Source organism: Pteropus medius, unplaced genomic scaffold (assembly GCF_902729225.1).
Source record: "Pteropus medius unplaced genomic scaffold, Ma_sr-lr_union100, whole genome shotgun sequence".
NCBI classification, from domain to species: Eukaryota; Metazoa; Chordata; class Mammalia; order Chiroptera; family Pteropodidae; genus Pteropus; species Pteropus medius.
Window position 1 is genome coordinate 3,773,057 of NW_024351647.1, and position 27,522 is coordinate 3,800,578.

At 34.6% G+C, this 27,522-nt stretch overlaps 1 protein-coding gene across 6 annotated transcripts in view; it reads right to left on the minus strand.

Annotated features, from left to right (window-relative positions):
- Positions 1 to 27,522, minus strand: part of CDIN1 (CDAN1 interacting nuclease 1) — a 202,128-nt gene that overhangs the window by 74,354 nt on the left and 100,252 nt on the right. For 2 of the 6 annotated variants that reach the window (XM_039843962.1, XM_039843958.1), the window contains 2 exons: positions 22,641 to 22,706; positions 21,967 to 22,090 (listed from right to left, as the gene is read on the minus strand). In XM_039843962.1, the coding sequence (XP_039699896.1) occupies positions 21,967 to 22,090; positions 22,641 to 22,706 (190 nt within the window). Of the gene's footprint in view, positions 1 to 19,330; positions 20,103 to 21,966; positions 22,091 to 22,640; positions 22,707 to 27,522 lie in introns of those variants that run through there. The other 4 variants (XM_039843963.1, XM_039843959.1, XM_039843960.1 and 1 more) reach the window with 3 other exon arrangements.

Sequence of the window (27,522 nt, forward strand, 5' to 3'; positions counted from 1 at the left end):
TAGGAGAGTCAAATACAACAGTTGAACTTGACAGTTTTGAGAGTTTTGAATATTAACATAAAACTGTGCAGGTAGATATGTGTCAATGTATTTATATAAAATTCACATACAAGAATACATTTGAGTAGATGTGAGTTTGTGAGGACAAAGATATCAAAGGGACTTATTTAGAAAATATAATTGACACAGACCTTGAAATAAAGCTAAAGTTTAAAAAAATACTGTCTTTGGCAATAATAGTCAGACAGAACAAATCTTGATACTGGCTGTTTGACCACCAGAAGTCTGCTATTTCAAATAGTGTTAGTTTTGATAAAAACTACTGGCTATCAAGCCTAAATAATAAAACCTAAAGAGACGGACTAATGGCACTAAAGTAAAAATGTTTACAAGACAACCTCCTGTGGCAGATTGCCTCTTGTTGATAAATGACAAATCTTAGAAAAATAGTGGGGGAAGGACAACTTCTTCTAGCATCACAACCCACATAGTCTCATAATGTCACCATCTAAGGCCTATCCATGACAAATTAAAAACTTCTTTATTTCACTAATAATGTCACTCATCACAGGAGCTGGGCAGTTACACTTTGACAATTCAGATGTAAATCCTGGGTTGCCTATGAGTATTCATGACAAAGGCATATTTATCATTTAAAACAAAAGGACATGACTTCTTGGTGTTCATATCAAAGACCAGTGATGGATGAGGCCATGCTAATCAAAAGACAGACTAGAAAGAACACAGATGTTTGCTACTTGAATTAAGAAAAGACTATTGCCTACCCTAAAACTTCCCCAATACAGTCATTTCAAATTGTTTTAAATGTGTAATTTTAAATAGATATCTAAAAGTTTAAAATTCCCAACTACAGCTTTTACAATATAACAAATATCTTTTTTTTTCCAACTTCAAATTATAGAAACAAAATTCTTGAAACCAAGAAAAGATTAAACTACCAGAGAGTAATAACAGTTCATCAGATATAACCTGTAGAAAGATTTCCACGATTGGTATTATTCTTCTCAATTATTATTTTTCAATTCATAAATGAAGAGAAAGAAAGTCTGTTATCCCAAACTTTTAAAAACAGCACAACTATGAGCTGAAAGCAACGTCAGGAGCTGAGAGGCGAGCAAGGTTTGAGACATTTTTACCATATTCGTTTCTGATCATTATGTCTGATTTTCATTTCAAATGCTTTTAAGTTGAAAGGCATTTAAAAATAGTTGTTGCCCATATTTTAAGGTTTATTTAAAACCTTAAACACAATTAATTCTGGTGATTTTAGCATTCATCACTGTTTTGCATGAAGGAGACCAAAAATAAGTGTGGCATAAAAAAAAAAAAAAAAGATATTTACAGCTGGAGCATTGATAGCACTTCCTCTTATTCCACTGATGCTGAGCTATCATCAGGACTGGCTAATAGAAATCCAATTTACAAAGCCCTGCTCATTTGAGTGCCTTTCAAGATGCACAGGATTGGTAACCCTTTAGACCTGCAAACAAATGCCTGCTTTTCCAGGGCAGAACTATTTTAATGTTAGTTACTGGGAAGTCATTATTGCAAGGTCACCTTGAAGAAGTATGAATGGTGGGGGGTAGAGAAATCCTACTCTGTAACTGATCTGTTTCCTGTCAATTTTCCTTGCTGCTTTTCAATCCCAGTGAAGCACACTTGTTGATAAGCTTTTAATAGTCAGAGTGGTAGATGAAACAAAACAAAACAAAACAAAACAAAATACAATATAAAGCCATTTGGGAGGAAGGAACTACTTATGCATTAAGAGAATACGTGGAAAGCTTTGAGTCACTAGGTGAAATGTGAGGCTGGCAGCTGATATGCAAATTTCTCCTTTCGATAGGATCGCTGTCCTCTCAAAATGATGGGTATGTCAAAATCATATCATCTCTCTTTGTACCCATAACTTTTGTGCTTCCTGTATGGAAAACTTGTGCCATATTTAATGTGCCACTTGTGTTAGACCAGCAAGAGTCTTCCACTTTACACAACTGAGTTGTATCTATATGTTTACCAGGGTTTACTTTTCACTAGCTGTAGTAACTATGACATGTCCTACTTATAATGGGTATATTCTCCTTTTTAAGCATACCTGCTTCTCACAGAGGGAATTAAAAGTTGAATATTTCGGAGGGCTTAACACTCAATATAACAAAAGGTATTTGTAGAATAACAAAAAATCTTTCACCTTTTGGCCCTTTTATGAAAAATTTACTGGATGCCTAATATATTTAATATTCAGTAGCATGTGAGAATAATTTTTATGCAACTCTGATAGTTAGAAAGATAGATAACTCAATTATTAGATCATCTATCAAAATATTCAGATGTATAAGAGGCTACTAAAAAGATTGATGACTGAGAAAGTCCACTGATTCTCTAGCCATCATATTCATGCATTTGGCCAGACAACATTTTTCGCTGCCTTCACAAGCAAGCTTCATTACCCATCACTCCACTGAAAAGAGTTTATTATGAGGCTGCCATCTTGGCAAGACTATTATTTAGATGATAAATGCTGAGGGGAAAAAAAGTGTGTCTACTTTTTTTTTTTTAAGAAAAAATATGAGCTTTTCTGACAGATAAAACAAACAGCATCTACATTTCTAATTAACTTAAATTTGGCAGATACAAATATAGGTCAGTTAAACCTATGATGTTATCTTCTGTCTGAATTTTACCCTTAATTTGTAAAATGTAAATTAACTAATTAGAAGAAAAACAGCATGATAAGTGACAAAATGCTTCAGCTGGGTCTTTGCTTCCCGACATTTATGATCAACTATAATAAATTATTGCCTTTTTACTTTTGTATTTCTTTTTTCTTTTTTTTAAATTATTGCCATTTTAAATAATTGATAGAATATTTTTTTTTCACCACAAAGAAAGAAATTTTACTAACAATTTATAAAATAAGGCCAGGAACTTAGCGGAACAACAGAACTTTGTGGTGCTGCTTTCCGAGGAAAAGATGCGTATAAAATGCCATAATATTAGAAACAATTTGGTTAATTTATGCCTGTATACCTAGGGCTAAATTTAGAGGAAAGAAGTGTGTCGACATTAAGTCACTAGTAAACTCAGTAAAAACACTGTTAGGACTTAACACTTTCCCCATCATTTCAAGTGAATTTGCTGTGTACTCAAGCAATTAGTAACAATTGTACGTGTGTACGTGTGTGGAGGGGTTACAATGTTACATGGAGAATGGCTGAAAAAGAGAAAAGACTTTGACCACTTGAGTTTCAGCAGGAAAATCTGTCATTGTTAAGTAAAATTAATTCATGTAATAGTTAAGTGAAAAGAGGTTTTCGACTGTTCCTACGTAGACTTTACAACGAGCAGTAACATCTGTAATGTCAGATATAAGTGTCAATTAAAAATTACATAAATCCTGAAAGGTGAGGCCTGTGGGGGTAGCCACGCTTTGGCACAGTGGAGTGTGTGTGACCAGGCCCTGGGCAGGCAGAGCAGGATCGGGCCTGTCAGTTCTCATAGCACACAAACATCGAGGTCTAATCTGAATGGGGAATACTAGGATATTGGAGCTGAAGCCTTGTGGTGACCCTGATAGGAGCTGAAAGTGCTTTGCTTGTACTGGGATTGGTTTCCACATTTCAGAGGATGGAGAAAACAGAAAGAGAAACAATTCAAACAAAGATGTGTGATGTGGAAAGTTCAGAGATTATGCAAAATAGCCAAACAGTTACCCAATTAAGTACTTCGAAACTTCATCCTAATTTTAGGTATGCCACTAAAATATCCTGGACAAAAGTTATCTTAATTTAGCAGACAGTTATCACATTTGGAAATTATATGACCGACATATTTAAATTCCTTTTTTCCAATATTGTGACAAATACATAAACTTTACATTTTCCTAAGTGTAATCTAAATGATTGGAGGATATTATTACACTTATTTTATATTTACTAGTTGAGGAGACAGCAAGAAAATCTTTCTGAATAGTTGCTCCTGATTAAAAAGTACTTAGCTTATTATTTTTATATTTTAGAAATTCATTAATGGCAAACATTTTTCTTTCCACCCCCAAATCACCATCATATTGCATTAAGAAGTAATATGGGTAACTAGTCAAAGCACCATTTCACAGTATATAAATCTAACACAGAATATATTTACACATGACAGAAAATTCTCTTGACAGTTTTCTGGCCTCCAGCTAACTCTTTGACCTCTTAACATATGATACACTTCTAAGGCAACTACTTCAAAAGCTATCTAAGACTTACCTTTATGTACACTAATTTTGCACTTTAGAGGTCATCCTCAAACATTTGAACTCCAACAAAATTGGTTTCTATCACAAAGATAAAGATTGTAAAACCGCGCAGAGACCATTTCGTTTGTTTAGTTTTTCTCTTTCAACCTTTAACAGTCACCACTCACATTTATCATTTTGAAAAATGAATTTAATTTTTTTAATTAAAAGCCTTAATAGTTCCAAGTGAAGTTTTCAGCTTGATAGTAACTGGAAAAAAGTGGCCAGAAAAAATTTAAAAGCAATCATTTATGTTCATTTAAAATTCTAAATATTTTCTGTATTGAAGGCAGCATTTTATGCGTAAGTGTGTTTATCTGTGAAGGAGAAAGGCAAGGAGAGCAATGCAATTGAGTGTCAGGTAACCTGACCAAAGCTGAGTCCCTCAGTACTGCAGGAAGGTCAGATCCTCTCAGCATTGTACCAGTGTGTCAAAATACGTCAACAAACCATCACATCGTCGTAAGAAGAATGACCTTTCAGTTTTTTATGTCTGGGCTGCCGATGGAGCTCTGGACGTGGCGTATGCACGAATCGTTTCCCTAGTTGTTTGACAAATGCAGCTCCAAAGGTTTCTTTCAAGTGCGAGTTAAAAGCCCTGGTTTTTACATTTTGGTACAACTTTCTAAACCCATGTAACTCATGATGGGAACTGATCTTAGATTAACTATCAATACACCAAATGATCACCTTCAATGCAACTAGATTAAAATTACTTTATAATTGTTTCAATGTGAGAGATGAAGGTTGGGAGTCAGTAAATTTAGAAATAATTTTATTTACTGTAAGAGTTAATATTTATTGTTAATTCTCTAAACTTTATTCTGGATCTCATTATATCACAGTTACCTTCTCTCTCTCTCTCTGTCTCTACTCTCCCCTCTGAAAACTCATTTTGCCTATTTTTGTGAATGAGCCCTCAATCGATCTATCTTTGATCCATCACTTGGACTCCTCTCATACAACATGGTTGCCTCTGGACCTCTCGAAATATTGCAACTGAAGTTATCACTAACCTAGCTAATTTTCCACTCGAAATTCTTTGACAGCATCACTGTTCTCCCCATCAACGATATCAAAGCCCCAGAGTAAGCTTTGTTCAACACCCTCCAATACGACATTTAGTTGCTTTCCAAATTCTGTAAATCTTGCCTTTATTATTTCTATAAGTTTATATAGTCTCTTTCCATTTCCACTACCAACATTATAATTCGGGGATTAATGGATTATTTCAAAATGGATGACTATCATAGCAATTGTGTTCCTATCCCCAACTTCTAAGCATTGCTACCAGAGTATCTGTCCTAAAGTTTGACTCTGATCATGCCACTCATCTATTTAAAAATCACCCCTGGCATTCCAGCTCTATGACTGTGACCTGGGCACTTAACCTCTCTATGCCTTGACTTTTTCATGTGAAATAAGGATAAAATACTAGTATCTACCTTATAGGACTGTTACATGGATTAAAGAGGATAATACATGCAAGTGCTTAATCCAGTGCCTGGAACATAGTTGGTGCTCAGTGTTAGTTATTTTTGTGATCTATATAAAAGCTTTGTTTCCTTATTGAATGAAATTCTGTGAAGGCAAGTTAGGATTTACTCATCTCTATATGCTCTGAAATACATAATATGCTTCTTCTACTGATAAGGAACTCAATATCTCCTGAATTCAGTCATATATCTATGCAACTACTGATGGACCACTTTGCTAGAATGTGATGAATTAGAAATATGTAGTGGTAAAAATATTCACTTCACATTAAAATGAAAGGCAGTCGGACGTGATAAAATATTTTGGTCTAGTATTGAGTTCAATATGGTTTTGCACATCTGGCCTATGCACACAACCAATGACTTCATTTTCACTTTTGTAATCAATATAGAGTGCTTTAAAAGTATTATAGCTGAAGCTATCAAGGACAACTGTGATAGCCTCAAATTTATATAAGTTGATGAGCTTTCTAAATAAAAAAAAAAAAATCCCCTTTACTAAATAAAGGAATTTTGCAAGAATTTTGAATTTATGATCACTTGGAATGAACTATCAGAGATGCTACAGGACTAAATTTAAAATGGGGAGGTGGTGATGGTTAGCAAAGCTGCCAGCAACGAAAGGGACGGGAATGGCAAAAAGAAATATATAAGGAGATGTAGGAAGGGGTAAACAAGATTCCTGGCTCATACAACCTATGTGAGAAAATAAGGGAGAACAAGACACAGGAAACATTTCAATGCTACGATTGAGGTAGGAAAGGAATTAAAATGAAATAATGAAATTCACTCAAATCATAAGAGTAGACTAAGACTACGAAGAAACCAGCAAGAAAAACACACAAAAAATATGTGGCTTGTGTTAATGGATAAATAGAAATTACAGGAGTTTAGTTTTTTATACAACTATGACTTCCAGAGTCGATTAGAAATTAGAAGTAAAGAATATTTATCATTGCTATTGTGTATCCATATGGATTTCTTTTTTGAGAAGAGTTGTATTGCAAATTGTATTTGTGGCTCATTTTCCTTATTCATGTGTGTGAGAAGAAAATGAGCAAGGGCAAACTAGGGCAATGTGGCCTCATCACCTATAAGTCTCCCATTCCAGGAGATTCTTCAATGATATCTAATAGCAGAAGATACTAACAAATGTGAAAATGTATGTCTCAAGTATAGAGGGAGAGAGAAAAAGGAGAGAAAAGGCATAACTGCTAGGAACAGGGCTCTGTCTCACCAAAGATGGCCCATTTTATCTTAGACCAAGGAGCAGCAAAAGTTCTTAATGAGTGTTATCCAAAGATGACTAAAGAAAGCTGCTTTCTAACAACCGTAGCATATTATCCAATCTTTGGCCTTAACCACACCAAAGGACTTCCCTTTTGTTGGGCAAAAAGTAATGACTGAAAGTCCCGTTCTAATTCTCAGGAGTCTGAGAGAAAGAGAGGTAGACTATCTGGATGTCTGTTTGAAAGATACCAAAATAAAGAAAACTGAAGGTCTGTACAGTACTTTCTCATAGATTATTCTAGTCATAGTTAACGGTTAAGGAAATTTGTTTATGATGACATTGAAGTCCATAATTAAAATAGCATAAATAAGATTACAAGGTTAATGCTGAATAAGACAAACTGGTTTACACTGTGCTAACTTATGTGTTAAAGATCGTAATTGTGAGACATCTACTTGGAGCCAAGATGGGGCAACAGGGACTGCATTTGTCCTCCTGCTGGAAATAACTTAAGAAACAAACAAAATAGATGACAGCAGTGAAGGAGAGAGACATCTGAGTGATGGGAAACAAGAGGTGAGTCCCTCTGCCTGCCACTTGGAAAGAGTTTTCAGGCTGCAAGGTCGGGAGGAGAACCTAGGTGAAGCACAGGGTTCTCCCTGAGTCAAGGAGATACAGCTGGGAGAATGGGAAGATCAGGCATTTTGAGCCTTCCATAAAACAAATCTCAACAACTTTAAAGAATTCAAGTTTGTTCCTGACCTCAGTAGAATTCAATTAGAATCCAGTAACAGAAGGATGTGTGAAAACTTTCCAAATGCTTAGAAACAAAATAGTACACTGCTAAACAGCCTGTGAGTCAAAGAAAAAATGGAAAGAAAAATTAGAAAAGTTTTGGGAACCAAATAAAGTTGAAAATACATTTAAAATTTAGTGGAATATAGCTATAGAAACACTTTGAGGCAAATTTGCAGCACTGGCCCGTCTTTATTGGAAAAAAAAATGGTCTCAAACCAATAACCTCAGCCTTCCATCTTAGCAAACCAGAAAAAGAGCTAATCAAACTGAAACTAAAGAAAATAAATAATATAAATTAGAGCTGAAATCAGTGACAGAGGAAAAAAAACAATAAAAATAGATATTGATAAACCTTTAGGCAGACCGATCTGGAAAAGTAGACAAAATTATTAATATCAGAAATGGGAAAGGTGACATAATTACAAATTCTCCAGATATTAAAAGCATAAAGGAATATTTTGAAAAAGTTTATGCTAATACATTCCGCCATTACATGAAATGAATAAACTCTTTGAAAGACACAAAGTGCCAAAGTTCACTCAAGAAAAAGAATAGAAAAGCTATTTTTTTGTAAAAAACTGATATTGTAGTTAAAAAAAAACAAGAAAATAGGCCTAGGTAGTCTAACTGGGGAATTCTACTTGATATTTAAGGAAGAAATAGTAACAATTTTGCACAAACTCTTTCAGTAAATTCGACAGGAGAAATTACTTCCCGACTCATACTATGAGGCCAGGATTATCCTAATACCAAAACCAGACAAAGGCTTAAAAAGGAAAAAATAAATCACAGACCAATATCACTCATGAACATAGATGTAAAAATTCTTAACGTATTTTTAGCAAATCACATGCAACAAAATATAAAAAAAAGATATTGCTTCATGACCAAGTGGATTTAACCCAAGGATGTACAATCAGTATGACATTCAAGAATCAATCACTGCAATTCACCATATTAACCGATCAATAAAAAAATACTCATATGATTATCTTAATAGATGTATAAAAAAGCATCCAACAAAATTTTTGATAAAAACTCTCAGCAAACTAGGAATAGAAGGTAGTTTTCTCAATCTGATAAAGAGGAGCAACAAAAAATCTATAGGTAATAGTATCTTTAATGGTGAAAGATTGAATTCCTTTCCCCCAAGATCAGGGGCAAGGCATGATGTATGCTCTCACCACTATTAATCTCTGTATAGAACATTCTAGACAGTGCAGATAAAAAAAAAAAAGGAAAGAAGCACTCAAATTGAAAAAAAACAAAATTGTCTTTATTCACAAATGACACAGTTGTTTATATAGAAAATCCTATGGCATCTATCAAAAAGGTAAAATATTAATAAATGAATTTTACATGGTTATAGGATACAAGATCAATATACAAAATCAATTGTATTCTTCTATAGTAACACGAACTGGAAATTGAAACAAAAAAAACTGCTGCTAATAGAATCAAGAAATATAAAATTCAGAGGTATCAATCGGACAAAAAATTTGCGAGGTATGTACATTGAAATTATAAAGCGTTTTTGAGAAAAATATTAAAAGGGCTAAATAATTGGAGAGATACCATGTTCATGGATCAGAAGACTCAATAACAATTAAGTTATCAGTTCTTCCCAAGTTGATCTATAAATTCACTCTGATCCCAATCAGAATCCCAGCAGAATTTCTTAGGAATTTATAACTGATACTAAAATTCATATGGTGATACAAAGGTCCCAGAATAGACAAAAAAAAATGTTGAAAAAGAAAAATTAAGTTTGAGAACTTATACCAGCTATTTGCAAAACTATAATTTTATAGTCATCAAAACAATGTAGAATTGATATAAAGATAGACAAATTGATCAATAGAATAAAATAGAGAATACCAAGAAAAAGGACAATATACGTCTGATCAATTGATTTTTGACAAATGTGCAAAGGCTATTTTGTGGAGAAAGGAAAGTCTTCCCAACAAATGGTTCTGGCACAACTGAGTATCCACATGAAAGAAAATGAACTTTGATCCACACATCATACCATATAAAAATTAACTGAAAATGGATGCTAGACCTAAATGTAAATTTAAAACTATAAATATTTTAGAAGAAAACAAAGGGAACATTTTTGTGATATCTATCTATCTATCTATCTATCTATCTATCTATCTATCTATCATCTATCTATTTAATTAATTTACTTCTTAGGCGAGGCAATCTTTGGTTGACCTCACAGATCGCAAGGACCTTGTCAGCTTACAATCCCTTATTTTTTTATATTTTACTCCTACAGCACCTGGTCTTCCTAGGTGATCTTCCATCCAAGTACTAATCAGGCCCGACCCTGCTTAGCTTCCAAGATCAGATGGGATCGGGCTTGTTCAGGGTGGTTGTGATTTCTTTAGCTCTTTAAATCTTTTAATATTTCTTAGATAGAACATCAAAAGTGTAATCCATAAGAGAAAAAAATTGGTAAAATGAACTTCATTAAAATTAAAAACTCCTGACCTTGAAATTCACTGTTAAGAGAAATGAAAAGACAAGCCATAGACTGGGAGAGAGTATTTCATATCTGACCACATATCTGATAAAGGACTTGTTACCAAGAATATTTTTTAAAACTACCAAAACTTAATAAGAAAGCACTTAAAAAATGGGCCTAAGATTTGAACAGGTACTTCTCCAAAGAGACTAACAGGTAGAAATAAACATATGAAGATTCTCAATATCATTGATCATTAAAGAAAAACAAATTAAAATCATATTGAGACACTACTACACAACTATTAGAAAACCCAAAGTTAAAAAAAAAAAACTGACCGTACCAAGTTATGGGGAAGATGGAGAGCACCCAGAACTCTCATGAATTGCTGATGGAAATGTAAAATGGTGTAACAACTTTGGAAAACAGTTTAATCATTTCATTAAAAAGTCAACGTACGACATGACCCAACCATTTCATTGGGTGTTTGCCCAAGAGAAATAAAATGACACAAAGATTTTTACACTGTTCATAGAACTTTACAGCTTTACATAACTAGAAACAACATACATGTCCATCCACAGGTAAACAGATAAATAAGTAGTAGTACAGTTACTTAACTGAATACAATAAAGAAATGAACTACTGATATATACAACAACATGGATAGTGAAACAATTATTCTGAGTAAAAAAGCTGAAAAAAAAAAGAGTTCATGCTGTATGATTACATGATTCCATTTATAGAAAATACTAGAAAATGTAAACTAATCTATAGTGACAGAAGGGAGATCACTGGGGGCTCAGGTGTAGGGAGAGCTGAAGGAATTGAGAGGAAGGATTATAAAGGGGTACAAGGAACTTTTGGAGGTGATAGGTATGTTCACTATCTTTGTCATGGTGATAATTTTTTGAGTTTATACATAAATCAAAATTTGTCAAATTGTACACGTTAAATAAGTGCAGTTTGCTGTATATCAATTATATCCCATTAAAGCTGTTTTTAAAAACATTATTTATTGAAACATTTTTTTTACATGCTTACTTTTTCTGTACCATATACAAAAAACTCTGATTCTGTGATTTCTAATACAACGATTTAAGGGTTACTATACTTTGAAGGCATGGGCATATGTGATAGGCTTTTATATTAATCCTAAAGATATACATTTGAATATAGAATCAGAACACTTGAGAGAGCAACAGAGAACACCTGGCCCATTTTCTCCAACCACATGAGGGTGAATAACTAACCTAGCCGGCTGGAGAGCTTTTGGCTTCAGCTTAGCAAACCCATTAACTGACCGAGTAAACAGCCTCTTATAGCAGATTTATCACCATGACTGACATGAAGCTGCATGGTGGCGCAGAAAGTACAAGTGTGAGAGTTCAGAGGGAGACCTGGATTCAGGTTCTGTCTTTGAGATTTACTACCTCAGTCCTCAAATATGAACCCTTCAAAGGTGGAGGCTGGGTCCTTACTGACTAACATAGTACCTGTTATGTGTTTACTGATCTGAACCAGTATTCCTTAATTAAGCTATTATTTTTCTCATTAAGACTGTTTAGAAGCAGACAGGCAAAGGATGCTATGGCTAGCTGACAAATTAAGGCTAGGTAAAGAAGTTGACTTCAGTGCTGGATGAAGATAAGCATTACCATCTAAAGTTTTTAAAATAAAAGAAAAACTCTCAAGGTCTACCACATACCAATTAAATCAGTTTTTCAGGGATAAAGCCCATATTCATTTTTAAAAAATGCTCCCCCATGTGATTTTAATATGCAGTGAAGTTTGAAAATTACTGCACTAGATACCAAGGCTTTTAGCATCAATTTCAACCTAATCTCCATTATTCCGGAATTAATCTTAGAAACAGACTTGGGGTCCTGATGCTAACTGTGCTCCTGAGACATTTCCTACTGCGAGAATCTCTTTTATTCTTCCCTCACTTTCCCTGTATGATCATAATGGTTGTGTTTCTTCTTTTAGAATGGCCACCTAGTCATTCGTTTGTTGGCTTGGCTTAGGGTGACATTTCTGAACCGTATGTGACTCATACTGACTCTATCATAGTGAGTCAACCTATTTAGATCCTTGGATTTGGAAAATGGGTCAATATGCTCTCCTCCCGTCAAACCACCCTCCCCGCCCCCAAATCTTGTATATGTCTGAAGACAGTAATCAAATATCTTTCTGAGAAATTACAATTCATTGATAGTTCCTTGTAGGTCTATTTTCTTTACCTTTAATCTCTTGATTAACTTATTCCAGTTTCTCAAAAACCATCTCTTTATTGCAAACATCACTTTAAAGGCCTAAGACAGTATTTCTATCCCTTATTCACTTTTATATTTGAAATCAACATTGAAAACAATTAACAATGCAGAAAATCTGAATTCTCTGGTAGAGAAAGTTCTTGCTATTCACATTCCAAATGCAGTAAAAATGGTACTTAATGATTATGAGAAATCATTCTTTTAAAAGTACTATATACACAGAAGACTCTTCCTTCGTCCTTTCAAATATTTTGAGGTTACTCTAGCTAATAATAGCGTCAAGTATTTGTCTAGAACAATGGGACATCAATATCTCACCACCATCTCCACTTTAAGAGATGGAAAAGGAAATGATTATATTTTACCTTTAGAGAAGTCCTCTCCAGTGCATTTGCTAATTATTAGTCAATCTGTCTCCCGTTGCTGATGACTACTTGTTAGAATACGGCAGCAGTGCCTTCTGAGGCTGCTGTAATTGAAGGTTTGCAAGAGCTTCTATTGCTGAGGCACATACCCCAACTTAAGACAGATGTGATCAGCCTTGTTTTTAACAAGACTGAAATAACTGAAAATCTGTGATTTAGCTAATTGCGGGCTTCCTGGAAGTAACACAGAAAAAAACTTTGGACATCCTCTGAAAAATACCTTCCTTAACTCGAACTGCTTGGTGGCCCCATTCTAAATGCCTCACCTCTCAAGTTAACACAGACCAGAGAATGCAATCACTAAACCAGTGAGTAAATAAGCAATCTTTAAAAAATACTTAGAGGAAGAACTCGAGTCAAATCAATTCTTGTGGCAGAAAGTATTAGCTTAGCATTGCTTCTAGGAAAACAGACTCTCTGGAGCCAAAGGTTCAAAAATCCAACAAATGGAACTCAGCTCTTAATCTTTTCAGTGATACATAAATGTGATCAAGAGCGTATTTCCTCTGGGGCTCATCTTTCCTCATATCCTAACACCAGTATAAGATATGACTCTGTAAGAAAAATGTACTTGCTTCAATTGATATTGTCCTTTGGACTGGTCAAGAGGGGCCCATGGCCAGGACCCAAATTTTAAAGAATTCTGCTCTGGTGCCCTGTGATTTCACTTCAACTCCTGGGATGAGAAGTCTGTGGGGCAAAAGGAACATCCTCACCCAATGATGTATATCCTCGCAATCCCTTTCCAGGCCAAACTCCATGTACCAGGAACCTCAGAACTTCCTAATCAAATAGCACTGAAACCACGCCCAGAGCCTACAAAGGTTCACTTGTCTGATAAGAAGGCAGACCACTAGAGTGTGCACATCTGGCCTAAGAGAAGGTCAAGGGAAGTGGTTTGTGGTAATGTACATGGAGCTTGGATGTACAGGTTGGGGTGTGCTTGACAGTTTTCCAGGTATAAGATGGAGGAGTAGGAAGGGTAGGAAGAGAAGGGAGGTGGGTTATGTGGCAAGACCACCTATCTCTACATTGCCACATGCAGCATGGATCTCCAGGGAGTTTGATAATTCTTAATGAAACTCTGAACTTTTAGATCTTAATGCAGAATAAAATATATTTTACTTACTATCTGTTAACTTGATATTCAACCTCAATCATTTAGGCAAGTGGTATACAAACCTCCACTGGTACCCTTGCCCCGGCCCCTCAAGTGCTAGGGTGGGCCCAGTTTCATGCAAACCCTAAAGAAACTACAGAATATCTTCTGCTCAGGATTTTCAAGGCATTCCATGGCAAATCTGAAATGAGAGACCTGGCTGAAGTTTTGCAAAAGTAAATAATCAATATACGATGATAAATATCTAAAAAACTTAAATACACATATGCTACATTTCATGAAATAAATCTGCAAAAGTCTATACATTCGAAAAGTCTGTAAATAATTTCTAGAAATGGGGCATTTTTCATCCAAATTGGAAAGAAATAAAACTTTGAAATAAAAATTTAGAGATGACATAACATCATATACAGAAAACCCTAAAGTAGTTCTAAATCTATTAGAACTACTAATAAATGAATTCAGTAAAGTTGTAGCATACAAAATCAATATACAAAAATCTGTTGCATTTCTATACACTAATAACGAACATAAAGAGAAATTAAGAAACCAATCCCATTTATAATTACATAAAAAAGAATAAAATATCTAGAAATATATTTAACCAAGGCAGTGAAACACCTGTAAACTAAAAACTCTAAGACATTGATGAAAGAAATTGAATAAGATACAAATAAATGAAAATGGTTCCATGCTCATGGAATAGAAGCATTAATATTGTTAAAATGTCCATACTACCCAAAGCAATCGACAGATTCAATACAATCCTTATCAAAATTCCACTGGCATTTTTCACAAAAATAGACAAATAATCCTAAAATTTGTATGGAACCCAAAAGACTCCAAATAGCCAAAGAAATCTTAAGAAAGAAGAACAAAACTGGAGGCATCATGCTCCCTGACTTCAAGCTATATTACAAAGCAATAGTAATCAAAATAGCGTGGTATTGGCATAAAAACAGACACATAGATCAATAGGTAGACTAGAAAGGCCAGAAATAAAACCACACACATACGATTGATTAATTTATGACAAAAGAGATAAGAATATACAATAGGAAAAGGACAGTCTCTTCAATAAATGGTGTTGGGAGAAATGGACAGCCATAGGCAACGAAATGAAACTGGACCCCTATCTTGTATCGTACACAAAAATTAACCCAAAATGGATCAAAGGCTTCAATGTAAGACCTGAAATAATAAAATGCTCACAAGAAAATACAGGCAGTAAGCTCCTTGACATTAGTCTGGGCAATCTTTTTTTTTTTTTTTTTTTTAACCTTTCCAAAAGCAAAGGCAACAAAAGCAAAAATAAACAAGTGGGACTACATCAAACTAAAAAGCTTCTGCATAACAAAGGAAATTGTCAACAAAATAAAAAAGTCAACCTACTGAATGGGAGAAAGTATCTGCAATATCCAAACTATAAAAAGAAGTCATATAACCCAACAGCAAAAAACCAAACAGCCCAATTGAAAAATAGGCAGAAGATATGAATAGACACTTTTCAAAAGAAGACATACAGATGTCCAACAGATATATGAAAAGGGGAGATGCAAATCAAAACTACAATGAAATGTTGCCTCACACCTATTAGAATAGCTACTATCAAAAAGGTAACAAGTATTGGCAAAGATGTAGAGAAAAGGGAACCCTTGTTCACTGTTTGGTGGCAATGTAAATTAGTGAAGGCATTATGGAAAACAGCATGGAAGTTCCTCAAAAAACTAAAAATAGAATCATCATATATATTATCCAGCCATTCCACTTCTGGGTCTTTAACCAAAGAAATAAAAAAAACTAATTCGAAAAGATACATGCACCCTTATGTTTACTGCAGCATTGTTTACAATATCTAAGATATGGAAATAACCTAAGTGTCCATTTGCAGATAAATCAAAAAAGAAAATGTGGTATATATACAATGGAATATTATTCAGCCACATAAAAGAATAAAATCTTGCCATTTGTGACAATATGGATGAACCCTGAGGGCATTATGCTAAGTGAAATAAGTCAGAGAAAAACAAATGCCATATGATCTCACACTGTGGAATCTAAAAGAAAAAAAGCTCATAGATACAGAGAACATACTGGTGGTTGCCAAAGGCAGGTGGTTAGGGGGTGAGAAAAGGGTGAAAGGGGTCAAAAGGTACAAACCTCCAGTTATAAAATAAATGTCATGGGGATGTAATGTGCAGGATGGTGATTATAGTTAATAATACTGTATTGCATATATGAAAGTTGCTGAGAGATTAGATCTTAAAAGTTCTCATCACAAGAAAAAAAATCCTGTAATTATATATGGTGATGGATGTTAACTAGACTTATTGTGGTGATTATTTAGCAACAGATACAAATAATAAATCTTTATGCTGGATACCTAAAACTAATATAATGTCACATATCAATTATACCTCAATTTAAAAAAAAAGAAATAGAGAAAAATGAGGCATTTTTCTCATTGTCCTTAGAGTGACATTCTCAAAGAAAATATTTTGGCCCCGTTGTAGTTTAATGTGACAATGTCTGACATAATCCTTAATGGCTGATTCAAAATGTTGTTGTCTGTCATGTATCAGAAAATTCATTCACTCACTCTTTCATTCAATTAATATCTACTATGATGTGCCAGATAATCCACCAGCTTCTGGGTATTTGATGATAAATAAAACAAATAGATAAGAAGGAACTCAATATTAACTGAAAAAAGATGACAAGTAAATAAGCAATTACACTATTGAATAAATGCTATAAAATTATTAGAACACAGGAGGGACATCAAACCCAATCTTGGAATTACAGGAAGGTTTCCCAAAGAGATGTCAACCAAGATGAGTGCTGAGGTTAGCCGAGTAGGGGTTTATCTGGCAAAGAAGGCAATTAAAAATGCCGACTGAGAATTTTATCAGACAATGTTATATAGGAAAAAAAAGACAAAGGGGAACTAATATTTGTTGACTGCCAGGTACTGTGAAAGTACTTTATATGTATTAAATAACTGATCTTGACAACAATATGGCGAAGAAGGTATTATTAATCCATTTTATTAAGAAGAAAACAAAAGCTCAGGGAAGTTAAGCAAGTTGCTCTCAGTCATGGGGTAAGAAAGTGACACGGCATGGACTCAAATCCAGGAATAGGACGAATTCCTTCCATCTCTTCAAGGATCACTGAACTGGAAAATCATGTTCAAACAAAACTTTGCCTATTCTTTCCAGTCAGTAAGCTTAAATCTTCTTTGACAGAAGTAGAGAGGTATATCTACAAAGCGCACTTTGCTTTTCAATAGATTCCACTGATGACTGACCGGGTGCCAGAATGAGCCTGGAAAAGCACACGGCGGGGCTGACCTTGAAGTTAAGATTGCCAGGTTCTTGATCAGTAGTTGTTGGGCACTGCTTATGTGCTGTATAGCTGCATATGGCTCGTTGCTATTTAGGGTCACTCAATTTTGTTCAAATTGACCCATTTGATCTCCAACCAATAAAATGAGCAGAGATGTCTGTTCCTGCTTCTTTAAAAGGTCTCAAGTTGGAACCTATGTATGTAATTTGGCCTCAGATTGTAGAATTAATTTCTTTCTTTACCTGTCACCAATGGAATATGAAAATAAATGTAGTAATAGAGGTCAAATTGTTAAAGAACTAATTTTTTTTGACTAAAGAAGTAGAATAAGAAGACTTTTTTTTTTGGTGCCGGTTGCATAAGGAAATATACTGTTTTATATAATTTGTGTATCTATAGCCTCAAGTATATGGGATATATATATATACACACACATATATAAGCAAATAAACAATTGTATATATAATTTGATGCTAGGTATATTATGGTCCAAATTCTGCTTCTCAGAGGCACTCTTTATTTCCTTTAACTCCATAAACATTAGAGACTGTGGAGTTTTGAGGAGCTATTTAATCAAGGTTTCTACCTGGGATTGGGGCCTACTTGAAGAAAAGATAGCCTATATTCTGTAGTCAATATCTCTGACTACATTGTAAAAATTAAAATATTTTTGAGGTTAATTAAGCCAGGGAAAATTCTTGAAAAGCTTTGATTATGAAGGAATGAGGGGTACACTACATATAATAATTAGAAATAGCAATATAAAAGGTAAAGCTCTTTTAAGGGCTCGTATTCAAACAAGCAAATTAGTGTTTATATAAACGTTCCTAACTAAAGTCTATTCATTCATGTAGACAGAAGCAAGTATCATGAAGTAAAGCCAAGTGAGGAGAGGGAGATGACTAAGGGTGATGCCATTTAGATTGAGTGGTCAGGGAAGGACTCCTTGAACAGGAAAAATATGAGCAGAAACCTGAACGTTGTAAAGAGTTCCGCTACGGGGAGATCCAAGCAAAGAAAATTCTAAGCAGAAGGATTAGCCAGAGTAAGGGTCTTGAAGTAGAAACAAGCAGTGTAGATTTAAGAAGACTAAGGAAGCCAGTGGGGCCGAAAAAGTATAAGAGGAGAGAATGTTAGGCGAGGGGAGAGAGGTAGGTGTGAAAAGAACTGAAGGTGGTAAAGAGGCAGATCATGCCTGGCTCTGTATGTCATGATAAAGAGTTTGGATTTTATTTTACACCTGATGGGAAGCCATTGAGGAGTTCTGAGCAGAGAAGTGTGACAGCCTGATTTATATTTTCCAAGAGTCGCTCTCACTGGGGTAGGAAAAACTGATCACACAAGTGCAAGAGTTGACCTAAGGAGACCAGTTTGGAAGCTACAGCCATAGTCCAAGAAATGGATGACAGCCACTGAGGTGACAGCAGGTGAGGTGGTGATAAATGGCACAACTTGAGACATGATGAAGATTGAGCTGAAAGGATCTGCTGATGGACTGGTGATAATATTTAGGTTTTTGGATTGAGTATTTTGGCAAACTGTAGTGCTATTAGTTGAGTTTGGGAGGAAACGGGGGAGTAACAAACTTGTGGGGTGGGGTGGAGTGGGGTGGGGAATCAAGGGTTTAATTTTAGACATGTTAAGTATGAGATACCTATTAGGTATCCAAGAACAGATACTGAGTATATAGTTGGATAGGCAAAAGAAAAATTGTACTCAGGAAATATTAGGGCTGCAGGTAAAAATTAGGAGATACCAGTACAGAGACAGTAAATAAAGCACCAGTCTCTGATAAGATCTCAAACAAAACAAAACAAAACAAAACAGAACAAAAAACAGCCAGGGAGTGAATGTAGACAGAAAAGAGAAGAGGGTGAACAATGAGTTCCAGAGCCCTAAGCCAAGAGTTAGAAAGGGGAAGAAGAGCCAGCAAAGGAGACTGAGTACGCTGATGGTATGGCAGAAAGAAACCCAGAATATCTCTTGGAAGCCAAGAAAAGATATTTTAATAAAGAGGGAGGGTGCGATCAACTTTGTTAAAAGTTGCTGAACGGCTGAGTAACAATATCCATTTATATTAAAAAAAAAAAAAACTCATAGAAATATTAAACTAAAAATTAGTGAGGGTCTGTAGTTAGTGTGGGAAAATGGGTTTATACAAGGTCATGATTCTGCAAATATTAATTGAACAGCTTATTGTAAAATCCAATCTAAAAATAGTATGACGATTAGATAACAGTTTTTAAGTGAACTAGAGGCTTATCACACAAATAAAGCAATTAGCCCCAATGCCAGCCAGAAGCTTCCTTGAAAAGTTACCTAAATTGGGAGGGATGATTTCTATCAACTCTGAAGAGATTTAGCAACTGCTCTATGAGTTGCACTGAATCAAAATATGAAAAGAGTAGGATCTCATACTTTCATAAATGGGCTAAGTTTTGTCTAAATGCTCCATCACTGGTAAGTTTGTATTGTTATTATAACCAGCGTTTTACATCCAAGTAAATGTCTGTGTTTTCGTTCTGAACATCAGCACTGCTTGCATTTCTTGGCCTCTGCAGACGTTTGTTAACATCAGTGACTTCTGTTAACATCAGTGACTTCTGTGTAGAGTATTTCCTCCTTGAATGATCTGGAACATTCCAAACCAAGGTTGTCTTTCTTTTATCACATAATATACCCTAAATGGATTATTTAGCGTATGTGTTTAGGGAATGTAAATCAATAGTAGTGTTAAGTAAAACATCATTAGAATGTAAAAAGTGGCATGTAACACAAAAATCTCAAATCCAGTCCACAGGAAACTGTATTAAGTTATCCATCCATTGCTTAGACTCCCTCCAGCGACATCAATAATCTATAGGTCTATCATACAGATGACTATATTATTTAATCAGCTGCTAAAATAGTGAGTACTAGGCACATAGTAGGCACTCAAAAAATTGCTGAGTTGTTTTAGAATGAAGATACGCTTACGGGATTTTTAAGAAAGCTCTACAACTATTCCTGTTAAAAGGCTTGACCAGTACCAAAGGGAGGGAGATAGTCTCAATGCAGAATGATCGAGTTTATCAGTTTTTTAAAATCCTTTAGCAACCTAAACTTATGCAATTTGATTTTCTTGTCATTGCTTTTCCTATACTATCAAAAATGATGCTTTCTTTACTATTTCAAACTCATCATCAAATTGCTAAAAATCGAAAATTCAATTTGCCACATTACTGCTAATTTGAATAATGGCTGAATAAAAGACAGGAAACGCTGAAGCAGCAATGATTTCTAAAACATTTTGCACTTTCCTCCTCCATCCCTGTAAAGTAAAGCTCGGATGCTACGCACAATTACACAAGAAAATCAAGAAAGCCATTACATTCAGCATTTTGTCATGATCATTGTTACCATGGCAAAAAGTGGGCTTAGTTTAGCACAGCTGCTACAGGCGAGGTCTGCTGGCCTTTTGTAAGGCTGAGTAACAATATAATGCCAAATTCTGTAGCCTGTCACTGTTTTTTTTTTTCCCCAGGATAAGACTATTGTCCACAGATGCTACTGTCTCATTCCTTAATGATTTGGGCCAATGTCATTTTATTATTGTATTCTTACTGTTGGCCAATGACTGGGGAACACAATTAATCTACGAAGGTTACCCCTTGACCTATCTCCTGTTCTAAAGGGAAAAATGTGTGCTATGAAAACTAGGGATTTTAATAATATAAAACCCAAGTTTCAACTGTTTTATTGTAAATGGCAATAGAGTTGTCGTGGATATAGCACAGGTAAGCAAGTGAGAGGGACAAACACAGGCCCATGATGACTCTATGGCATGCTATTTCTTCTCTTTGAATATCAGTTTAGTTATCTATAAAATAGGGATAAATGTAACTTCCTTGCGAGGATTAACTGAGATAATGTGCAGACCCAAGGACATGGTGGATAATCAGTAATATGGCATTAATAGCATGGCAATAATATGGCCCCTCCTTCAACACCACCCTTTTCTTAATCACTGAGATTTCCATGCCTTCGGGAATGATGCCCGAAGTTGGTAGGTAAACTGTTTTCTACTGCTGGAAAGTAAATTGTTTTGATCTTTTATACTGTTTGTAGAGTCTCCTCAGAGAAGCAAGGATAAAATATTTTTTAAAGGTCTGACAGTAAGCATAAATTTCTTATCAAAAGGATAAAAGTCAGTGTCAATATCATAATATGCACATCTTATTATTCATATTTTAAGTGACATTGATATTATCAGTATAAAATGGAAAATGGCATATATACTGATTTTGACCTTATGCAGAGATTTTTAGTTTTAAAAAATGAAGCAACGTTATGAAAGCAGAGAAGTTTAAATTATCTAAAATGAATACATTAATCAAGTCTCTGTATTTACTAGAAACAAAGGCTACTAGCATTTTTACCAGTTAAACTAAATATTTTTTCTAATGAGATTTCAGCTGAGTATCGTTTATCTTAAGAGAAAAATAATGGGACCTTACCTATTCCAGTAGCTCCAGAACTGGTCATGCAGGTAGGCGTGGTGGCTACATTCATCACCAAATGAGGCTTTGCTTTCAATCCAGTGAATTATGTGCCCTTCTACAGCTAAGGGACAAAGCATTACTAATATAGAGCAAAGGAAAGGGAAGATTGAAAATTCTGAACTCTGTATAGGCCTCCGTATGATTCACATTAATGAGCAGAGGTTTAGCCCTCACCCTCATCTATGAAAGTAATTATAAAACAATACACTGTATATGTTTGTTACAAGGGACACTTATGCCACAGTCACATCCCTTTTATTTTCATCATCATCTTCAAAAGTCCCTTTCTTATTCTGAGGCTGTACAAGTTGACAAGCAATGCAAAAACAAACCAAAGTGAGTCTGGCTTTTCAATACAACCATATTTTAAAAATGCAATATTTAAAAAAAATGACTTGAAATGTCTTCAGAGACAATGTTTATTTCTCAAATATATGTAAAAGATTTTGAGGCTAAGATTTCTTCTGAACCTATTATTTTCTGCTATTTTAAAATAATATTTTCCAACAATTTTACCCATTTAGATATAGTATTATAAAGATAATGTACTTCGGTAACAACAACAAAAAAATCTATGAAAAAAACATCTTTTTTTATAAACAAGTACATAATGGAGTTTAAGGACTTACCAACTGGTACCTGTAAAATAAAGTCGGGTGTTTTATCATAACCCTTTGCACGGAGCTGATCTTCATCTACGGGAAAAACAAACACCATCACTTATAACAATATTCCATTAACAAGAGAGCAATATAATTGCTTTTCTTTCTTAAAAATGTATAAAAATTGCTAATGCAAACATACATATCTTTCTTATGTGTGTAATGCTGTGTCAGAATAAACTTTCTTAATAAACCTGAAGCATAGATATAAGAATGCTTCTTTGTCTCTTCAGCATTTTTATATCTTTATTATAAACATTAATTCAAGCTGTCATATGCCACCTTTTTTATAATTGAAAATACTCAAAATAATGAAATATACTTACTGATTAAAAGAAAAGGCTTCGCTACCATGAATATCACTAAAGTTATCAGGCAATATCAATAATTTACAGTAAGGCACATGCACATAGCCTTTACGATTATAAAATAAATACATTTATTAAAGCAATTAAGAAAGCTTAGTTTCTATTAGTGAAACTATTCCTACATACAACACAAGAGAGGTACAAGGACAATGAGATCACCACAGAAACTTAATTATCCTACTTAAATTCTTTGGTATGCTATTGTTTCTGGCATTTACTAGAGTTTTACAACTAATAATATATAATTCTGAAAAGCAAACTGGATTTGAGATTTTTTCTAAGTCTGTTTGATTTCTTGATCTCGTGTAAATATCAATGATCTATTCAGAAGGAAAAGGGTCTAGAAAACTGAGAGCTTGACAAAGTTGGAAAAAACTAGGTAAGTGCTTGTTTAAAAAAAAAAAAAAATCCTCCGATATTTTCTAAATGCTGTCCTTGACTTCTAATGGCATTACAATGTGATTTCTGAAATGAGGAGTTCTCCATTAGATTTTGGAGTGACCTGGTCATTCAATTCCAGACATGGCTTTCTATCTTCACCCAACCTCAACTAATGGCCTGGCCAAGTAACAAGGAAGGCTGTGTGGTCTCTTAACACTTACTGGGCTGTTGACATTGTCATGCATCCCATTCGCCTTCCTGCATCACCTTTGATTAAAATTAATGGCCCATTCCCAGTGTTGGGTAGCTTATTTCCAATCCATTTGTCAGTCCAAGACAGTGGTTTCATGGCCAATGTTCAGAAACTCTGTTTGAGAACACTCTTGTGTGTATCTTGAAAGGTCAGCATTTTAAATGTAAATAACTTTTTAATGACAAGACTCATATTTAAACTAGATATTTGTTATATTTTATTAAGCGTTGATATCATTTATCCAGCTTTTGAAGGTTTGATGCCAGAATTCAGAACAATCTCCCATCCTTGAAATATAAAAAATTTTGTTAACTATTGAGATAAGAAAATACAAATTAAAGTAATCTTCCTCTAAAAACAAGAGAATTTGGAAAAACTAGACTTCAGACGAAAAGACTGGAATAATTTCTATCCTCTAAATGCACTCTGGCCACAAGAATGTTAAATGGAAAAGGCATTTATTAAAATCAACTCAAGTGCCTTGAGCTCATGTTTCAGGTACCTGATGAACAGTTTTAAAAGTTGGGTTGACATTAAAAAGAGATTAATATTTTATTAAAACTATCCTAGGTTGATCAACCTTTGCAGATGTTAAAATATGTTTTGAAAGAAAAATGATTATGTTTCTGACAGCAGCTCAAAACAAAATTTCAAAGGTCACCAAGCAATCCAAATGTACACACTAATATCCCTTTAAAAGGCAGATGCCGTACCCCTGTTCACTGCACCAAAGTTATTAACACAATACCTACAATTTAAATTTCATGACTTCATGTGAAATTTAAAAACCCAAACCACCAAACCTGAACATAAAACATCAGGTGAGGCTAGGGAATCTTTTCAACTTTCTGGGGAGAACTTCAAAGTGCCACTGTGCCCCTGTGCTTTCTCCCCCTACTCCACCTCACTTTCCTCCCTCTCAGTATGAAGTTGATCCAATAGTAATTTTACCCAAAGTATAGCTTCTAAAAGTCTATGTCACCACTAGTGATATTAGACTTTTTTTTAAAAAAAAATATAAAGAGGTTATTCCATATATCTGAAATATTATGTTATGTATCAGCTATCTTCTTTATTTACTAAACTCCCACTGTCTTATGCACCCTGTTTCAACCTTCACATTATTTTTTTCCTCCTAGATTTACTGAGAGAGGAGGAGGGAACAACTTGACAAAGTTCAAAGGAAATGACAGTACAAGAATGGGAAGCAGCATTTACGAACAAGTGGCTTTGCTCATCTGATCTAGGCCCTAGGAGAAGCTGCTATCGCTGATCGTTCCACTGGGAGAATTTTAAGGTCAGCTCCCATCCATCTGGCTTGACTTCCTGGCCCCCAGACCTTGAAAGATTCCTTACCATTAAGATCATTAACCAAACCACTGAGTACAAATTTAAAATTTGGTTGACCATTAGATGGTTCAGGGTTCCACCTCTAGGATCTAGTGGTTATGACTCAGTCATCAGGTCACATTCTTCCCTTCAGCCTCATTCTCTGTTCATCCCTTGTCTTTCCTTGTATGGGATTGTCTCCCAAATATTGGGCCTGAAGCCTCTGCTCTGAGGACAGGAAATGATTCCTTTCCATTTTTTAAACTTTATTCATTGGCCCAGTCTCACCACCACCAACACATGTGCTTTGCACATACTTAATGCTCAAAAAGGATAACTAAATAAAATACAAGTATGTTAAAAAAAATTCATGTCTTCTACAAAACCTACATAGAATGACAATAATTTTCTGATTTAACTCTCCATGAATCAAGGCAAAGACAACAGATCTGGCCCAAAGTTCAAAGTTTTATTTGATAACTTTTGCTGCTGTCTTTCATCCTTGGTTCCAACTGTTTGCTGAGGTTCATCATAAAGGAAGAAATTCCATCCTTTTCCTTGATACTTATGGGAAGTTTTCCTCCTTTTTTCTTTGATCTGTAGTATTTCTTTAAATAACATTGGATTTATCCATTCCTTGGAGTTTGGGCAGAATTTCTCACAAAAAGCAATCTGGTCTGGTGCTACTGTGGTGGGAAGCTCTTTGGTTATCTTTCTGATTTCTTTTACAGCTACTAATCTATCTAGATTTTTATCTCTTCTAAAGTATTGCAATTTATATTTTTCCTGAGAATTTCATGCAGGTTCTTATAGCTCTTTGTACATATTTCGGCTAGATGGTTACTTATGATTCTTTGAATTTTCCAAGTGGGAAACTGGGTGTTTAAGTAAATTGCTGTTTAATTCAAGAAAAAGTGACCAAGAGAAAAGTAAGAACAATATTAGTTAGAAAGGGGGGGTGGGTGGGTGCATAATGGCAATGTTTTAGAATAGAATTTTTAGTATAACTTCTCTAAAATGGTTGGGGATCAATATAAAATCAATCTCCAAATCTCATACCTGCCTTATTTAGTGAATGTAGCAAATACAAAGTAAGGCTCTTCTGGTTTAAGGTATATATTAAAAGCACTCAATATATTACATAACTACAAAGCTTGTTAATATCATCATTCAAGTGTTCATTATTGAAATTAATATAAGAATATTCTTGCTTAAAAGCAGGCTTTTTAGCTTTTAAATCCACAAAATGTAAGATTTTTCGACCATGAAAGCCTCATGACACTGAGTGTTGCTGAGCCGGTAAAGTTTTAGAGATTACAGATCCAACACTCCAATTTACACGTGTAAAGGTGGCCTGGAGAAGTGACCCACCAAGACCTAGCCCTCTCAAATAGTTAAAGATACAGGGAAGGACCCACATCCACCAAGTTCTAGTTTGTCCCAATATACCATACACCATCTTTAATGATGGCAAATATTTAAATTTGATCATTTGTAATATTTATGAAGTGGGGAAAAACTTTTATTTTCTTCCTTGAAGATCTTGAAGGAGAGGTGATGACCTTCTGTTGGATATTATTTAGATAACACCTGCCTGAAGAGATGAACTACATAATCTCTTGATTTCTAGATGCTCCTCTCTCCAACTGAACCACAATAAAATCAACAAAACTGCAACCACAGATAAAACTGATGGTGAAAATCTAAAAACAACCCAGGTCTTCATTTATTTTTGTTGTCAGGCCTGCTTTTAGAGGGCATTTAAAAAAAGAAATTACACATACTTAAAGAACACTGTGAAAGTTTAATTTCTCTGGCCTTTTAATTACCCTCTCCTCTAAATACCCAAAATATCCAAAGCAATTAAGTACTAATTACACAATTTCTTTTTAAAAATAAAAGGCTGATTTTGAGTCACATCTGAAACTAGTTAACATATACTTAAGAATCACAGGAGGGCATGAGGACTACCAAGAAAAAGTTTGAGCTTTTATTTGTTTTATATAAGGCTTTAAATTTAAGAACTACAGTTAATCCCAGAGAAATTATGTAAAATTCCAATTCACGACATCTGAAGACAAAAAGTAACGTTCTGGCATGGACTTTTATCTATAAATTTGTCAAAAGGTTTTAAAATGCTAGGTTAAAATACACTGTATGAATAAAAAGAATCTTTATAACGCCTATTACATTTTTTCTAAATTGGGGAAGGGCAAAAAGGATATACATCAATACAAATGAAAACTACAATATATCTTTTCTCCTTAATATTTTGTTTTACTGACTTATCTTTTTTCCCAAAACACTGTCTCATTCAATACGTGGAGCTGTGTATGACCTCTGTATATCATATTTTTTAGTTCTTGAAAAATAAGTTTCACAGCCTTTTCTACCCAATTTAAGAAGTTTGCAAAGTTTCAGTAATACATGTTACTATGATGTGCAAACCATGAGCAAAGGTACACAGAACAGACATGCATTTAATGAGGAGACCAATAGCACAAATAAATGAAATTTT